Source organism: Lactuca sativa, chromosome 5 (assembly GCF_002870075.4).
Source record: "Lactuca sativa cultivar Salinas chromosome 5, Lsat_Salinas_v11, whole genome shotgun sequence".
NCBI lineage: Eukaryota > Viridiplantae > Streptophyta > Magnoliopsida > Asterales > Asteraceae > Lactuca > Lactuca sativa.
The window spans coordinates 363,848,198-363,855,107 of NC_056627.2; the positions used below are offsets into that span (position 1 = coordinate 363,848,198).

General features: G+C 32.3%; 1 protein-coding gene across 1 annotated transcript; it reads left to right on the plus strand.

Annotated features, from left to right (window-relative positions):
• The first annotated feature begins 1,950 nt into the window (after window positions 1-1,950).
• Window positions 1,951-2,830, plus strand: LOC111901074 (uncharacterized). The gene is made up of 2 exons (XM_023896943.1): window positions 1,951-2,506; window positions 2,739-2,830. The coding sequence occupies exons 1-2, from the start codon at window positions 1,951-1,953 to the stop codon at window positions 2,828-2,830; spliced, it is 648 nt and encodes a 215-aa protein (XP_023752711.1).
• The last annotated feature ends 4,080 nt before the right edge of the window (window positions 2,831-6,910 follow it).

Here is a 6,910-nt window from a genome sequence, read left to right on the forward strand (position 1 = left end):
ATGAAATCAACAATGTGTTGTGTTATTGTCATGTTCTTGTTGTCTTGCTATGTTGGTTGATCAATTTGTTTTTGGGTGAACGATTTGTGGGAAATCTAATTGAGTTTTAAGCATATTGTTGTGGTTTTAGTTTGTTCTTGCTGATTTCTTGTTGATATGTAATTAAGGGGTTGTTTGTTGATTTGTGTGAAGTCTGAATTTTGTGCCATATGTGTTCTTGCTGAGTTGCTACTATGATTTTGCCTGATTTTTCTGTAATGTTGTTGGATTTTGTTGCTGAAATATGTTCTTGCTGAATTTTGAATAATAGAAATGGCACAAATGGCACAAAAAAGGCCTAGAATTAATTGGAAACAGAGAGAAGGTGTTGAAAAAGCATTTCTTGAAGCTTGTTTTCAAGAAATTACAACTTACGGGCGTGAAGGGAGTAGTTTGAAAGCAAGCTCATGAAAGAATGTAGCTGAAAGATTGAAAATAGAATACAATTTTGTAGTTGATCAAAAACAGATGAAAAATCGATACAACTATCTAAAAGCAAAATTTGGTGCTTGGTTGAAATTAAAAAACAAAACAGGAAACGTTTATAACCCTATAACTAACACGTTTAACATGGAAGAAGACGAATGGAAACTAGAGATTAAGGTATTTTGATTTTTGATTATAAGTAATATATCATAATATTTTATAATATTTTATAATATTTATAATATTTTCAAGAAGTCGAACAGAATGGTAGAAACTTTGAGAACTTATCCACTAGTGTACCCTGATCTTTGTGTTCAGTTGTTCGATGGGTCGGCTGCGATTGGCATTCATGGATGGGTGCCATCTTCTACACTTCCTCACCCTTCTCATGATTCGCCTGACATAAATTTAAGTGACTTTGATGCTATTAATGTAACTAAGGTCCCGTTTGATACACATCTTTTCAGGTCCAAACAGATTTTTCTGGCTGAATGGACCAGAAAGACTGTTTGATTTGCACAAAAAATGGGTCTTTCCCGGTAAGATATGTCTTTCCCAGAAATCCCCCAAATCATATCTTTCTGGCTGAATGAGCTGGAAAGACAATTATGCACCAAACCTCGTCTCTTTCTTTCTTTCTTTCTTGGATTATTATTTTTTTAAATAACTTTTTTAAAAAATATTTTCGTTGAATTATTACTTTTTTTCATCATTCAACGCAGTCAATCAGATGTACAATCAAACAACATGGTTTCTTTCCCAGTCAGAAAACTTTCCCAGACAGGACTTTCCTAGACAAAAACTATCAAACGGGACCTAGGATGGAAAGTATGACTTCACCCGAAAGTCCAAATGAAGGAACCTCTAGTGTTTCCAAAAACAAAGAAGCTAAAGGAAAAGGAAAAGAAACAATCAATGCAAAGATCATTAAAGCCGGTGATGAAATTAGCAAAGTTGCGAAGATGTTAGTAGAGAAGTATAAAGAGCATGATATGGCATCATGTATGGAAAAGTTGGTGAAAATGAAATGGGAAATATCTGATCCAAGATACCAAACGGCTGTTTTGCTTTTTGGTGAAAGTGCCGATTTTAGAAAAGTTTGGTTATTTCTTCCGACGGAAGCTAGTGAGATGTGGTTAAAGAACGTCGGATCAAAGTATGGCTTGATGTGATGTTTTCTTAGGATTTTATTTGATGTGTGTCATTATGGATTTAAAACGTTGAACTTTTTTAGGATTTTATTTGATGTGTGTCGTTATGGATTTAAAATGTTGAACCTTTTTAGGATTTTATTTTATGTGTGTCGTTATGGATTTAAAATATTGAACTTTTTTAGGATTTTATTTGATGTGTGTCGTTATGGATTTAAAATGTTGGATTTTATATGTTGTTTGACCTTATGTTCTTAAAATGTTGAATTTTATATATTGTTTGACATTATGTTTTTATAATGTTGAATTTTAAATGTTGTTTGACAGGTGATTTATGGATACAGATGATGATACTGTGTATTTCATGTTGCTTTCTTGGTATTGGATGTTTTTAGCTTCGACAAGAATAGAAAGGATAAGCGACTTGAATTTGACATTGACCGGTCATGCATTTACGCAAGAATTGTTGCATGGATCTTCTTTACAATGTCATGAGTTGATGCGTCTTTCACGGGAAGCATATGTACTACTATGCAACGATTTTAAACAAAAAAATTGGTTGCAAAGTAGTCGGTCAATAAGTGTTGAAGAAAAGTTAGCTATCTTTTTAACAATTATCGGGCACAATGAGCGGTTTCGAATGGTTAAATGTAGATTTCAACACTCAACAGAAACAATTCATAGGTGTTTTCATGAGGTTCTAAATGCGATGATGAACTTTGTAAGAGAAATTATTGTGTCAACATCTTCTAATGAAACAGTAAACACATCAGGACGACATAGATGGTTGAAAGAAATATTTCCGGGAGCGATAGGTGCATTAGATGGAACTCTTGTACATACAGTCGTGTCCGCCGGTCAACAAACTCGTTATAGAGGAAGAGGAAAAGGTGAGTGCTATCAAAATGTTATTGGAATTTGTAATTTTGATATGATATCCACGTTTGTATGGGCCGCTTGGGAGGGCATAGCACATGATTCATGAGTTCTAAAAGAAGTTGTATTTAATCCAACTTCCGGCTTTCCATTTCCTCCACCAGGTTTGCAATCTTTTTTTTTAACTTTGATTATTAAATACATTATCTATTTTTCATATAACAATTTTAAAATTCATGCTTATAGACAAATATTACCTTTGTGATGCCGCATACACCAACACTCGTGGATTTATGGCTCCCTACCGAATTACGAGGTACTGGTTATCCGATTTCTGAAGACAACGTGCATTAACCAAGGAGGAAAAATTCAACCATTCTCACGCACAACTCAGAAATGTTATTGAGCGCGCTTATGGAGTTTCGAAGGCGAGATTTTCAATCCTAAAACAAATGGCTCCTTATCCTTTTCCGATACAAAGAGACATAGTGCTTGCTTGTTTTGCAGTCCATAATTTTATAAGGAAATGTAATATTCGTGATCAATTATTTATGGACTTTGAAGAGGACACTATGTTTACTGTTGACGTAGGTGGATGAAGTGATGACCAAAACGTACACGACATTCAGTAGGGTAACCAAGACAATGAATATATGGCTAATTTTTGTAACCAGATTGCTAATCAATTACTTTAAAGTTGTATGTTGAGGATTATGTTTAATTTGGATGTTATATGATGTTCAATTTGGATGTTATATGAATTTTAATTTGTATTTTGTTTTATGTTTAATTTGAATTTTATATGAAGTTTTGTATTTTATTTATAATTATTTACAAATTCAGTATCATTCAGCACAATCGTTCAGTCCAACCAAACAATAACAAATAGTTCAGAAGTTTAAATTGGTTATTTTCACCATTAAGAGACAGACATTCAGATGTCTGACCAAACATCTAATTATCATTCACATACAGATTCATACAGAGCCTCTACATCATTCAGACATCTGTATCCTCCAGATATGAATAATTCAGATGCTACCAAACAGCCCCTTAATGTCTCGTAATGTTTATGTAACTTTCATATCATTTTATTACTTATAAAAAAATCATGTTCTATGATATATAAATTATATGATAAAATGACTATATTATATATATATATATATATATATATATATATATATATATATATATATATATATGTTTATGACTCAAAAAGTGTCATAGTAAGCATATATATACATACATGTATTCCACATAAAAATGATGTAGATGTTATATATATATATATATATATATATATATATATATATATATATATATATATATATATTGGTGGGATGTCAAGTCCATTAAGCAAATTACACCCTTTGCTTACAAATAAAACGTAATATAATGGTAAAAAAAGATATCGAGCCTCAAATAAATGGTTGTATTCAATCACTAATGCAATCCAATAGACTAGTGTAATAAAACTAACTAACTACAGTTAAACTAAAAGAGGGAGAGGGGGGGGGGGGGGTTGTGATTGTTTGAAAACTAAAAACTTGAAGAACTAAAATACTTGCAATTAAGAAAGGTTGTGAGATGATCAAATGTTATATAGAATTGGTCAACCAAGGTAATTCAACACAATGGACATTTGAGTGTTTATCATTAGGATTCAATATGAAGCTTATCATTCATCCTGAAATTGGTTATAGCAATCATGAAGCATGATATGCAAAGATTCCTCAAAGGTAGTATGGAGGTTGGGGAAGCCTACAACACACCTTCTTAATCAAAATCAAGGATTCAGTTGAAGCAATTAAACGCAAGAAAGTTGATTAGCCTTAAGAATGAAGGAATCCCCAACTCCTGGAGGATGTCAATGCATACACATTCATAAAGGAGACATGATCCATAAGATAGAGATGATTTCTACCATCATAAAGCCTTTGTTCTAAGTAAATTCAATGATTCAATGCTAAATCAAAGAAATAAACCAACAATTTCTCATTCAAGTACCAAGCTCATGATCAAAGTATTAAACAAGCATAAAAAATATGAAGATAAATGATAATCAAGCATGAATCCTTCATAACCCACAAATATCCAAGGGTTTTAGCCTAAGTCAACTAAAATAAAGAGATTAGCCACTTATGGCAATAAGATAATAATCACAAAAGTGTTTTTGCATCAAGAAACTAACAACCACTAAAAGAATGAGAAGAATGTAGATCTATCTCTCAAACATCACCTCCAAGGTGCTCCAATGGTGGAAAAATTGAAGTGTAGCTGCCAAACCCAACCCCCAAGGTAAAATGGTGAGCAAAATGACCATAATGCCTCAAAGTGTGTAGTTGCGCGGGTACCCTCGCAAGTTTGCACAACCGTAACCCCCACCCTCATAAATGGTGTTGAAACACTATTGGCTCTTTTTCTCCACTACTCCACCCCACTACTTAAGATTCCATTACCCATCTTAATAAGCCCACTTCATCCAAGTCTTCAACATTTTAAGCCCAATTCTTCTTTGATGGATTCGAAAAGCCCAATAATAAGAGTCTATAACCCATATTCATAAGCCCGCCAAGCCCATCTCCAAGATAAACTGCAACAACATAGAGACTCCAGAAGCCTGCAAAACACCTCATGCAAGATAGAAAGTACCTGGTACGATCTAGGATAAAAGAATGAGATAGAATATACAATGCAATACTAATAAAAAGGATAAAAATTCTAAAATAAACTATAAAAAAGAAGGAAATAAAATAAACTATCAAATCACCCCAAGCTTAAACCTTACTTGTCCTCAAGTAATAGCAAGACTAAAATGAACTCGGGATGAGTTAAGCTAAAAAGGAAAAAGAAAGATACCATAGAACTTGGACAAATTCAGTCAGCATGGTCAGAATCGGTCTTTTATGGATCGTACGTATCTTACAAATGTTCCCCGCTTTAGTGACATAAACCACATTCTCGAACTACTTGATGGGCGAATAGACCCCGTCTGAAGGTGGCAACCATTAGAGTGTACAAGACAAAGGAAATAGGGGGATGCACCCAATGGGGGCACTATATGACAATGCATACTATAATACATGAAGGAAAGGTGCCTCTTCATACACGATGGTTTCTATATTGGTCAGGCTAAGTGTATAATAATGAAATAGGGTTTTCAGCACGACCTCTAGGAAAACATCTGGCTTCGGAGGTTTCTCCTTTGTACTATCATTTACAGCCTACCGTCTCACCTTCATTGCCTTCATTGATGGATCTAGAAAGCCCAATAATGCCTTGAAATCCCACCAACGCATATCCAAGCTAAAACGCAACAACATCGAGACTCCAGAAGCCTGCAAAACATCTCATTATCACATTATCAGGAATTATTAGCATAGCTTTAAAAAACACATTTGTATTAACCTTTCAAATTAATGGGTAAGATTCATTATCACATTATCATGAATTTTTGCAAATTAAAAATATAAAAAGTTTTTTTTTTTTTTTTTTGTATATTTCATCTTGTTGGAACAATATCAATGACCATCTCTGTAATTTGTTCTACATTATTGCATATGGACAAATTTTGTAATTTTAGTGTGAAAAATAAAGGTCGTTTCTGTAAATTTATTTCCTGCATTACACCGACGGTTTTTATATTTTCACTATTACAACAGACTTGTAATTCTACAAATAAAGATTAAAAAGAGTAAAAGTATTCATGTTTTGATGTGATCTTATAAACGGGTACTAGGTACAAATTCCTTTGGAAATGCTATATATGGTAATGAGACTGAGATATATATGTCACTAGTTTATAACCCGTGGGAACCACGGTTGGAAAATTAATTAAACTTTTTAAGTAAAAAACTCAAAACTATTAATTAATAATTTTAAATAACTTATTAATTAAAAGATATTTTTTTAGTTATATATAAAATTATAATCATTGATTCAAATAAATACGTAAAATATATCATCTTATAATTTGTATAAGTTTTATTTTATTATAATTTGTATAGATTTTATTTTATTTTTATTCTAATATTATTAATTTAATGTAATTAAAATGTGATTTAAATTTTGAAATTTGAAATTTAAAATGGAGAATTAATAGATTGATAAGTGTCATGATATTAATTACAAGTGCCAATAGATTGACAAGTGTCATTGTATTTATTACAATGTCTAACATGGTGACACATGGCAAAACAATTACTCTTTTATTAGTATAGGGATATATGTGAATAATTAATATATCGAATTTTTAGAACTTCTCGTTTATTCTTAACATACATATTACGCAGTAACTAAAAATACTTTTGTCAACGGACAAATGAAAAAGAAGTTAAACTTGTATTACCGCATTGTAGGAGTGAGCATTTGGATCAGACCAGCTCTTGGAAAGACTGGTTTTGTAGAAATTTGTG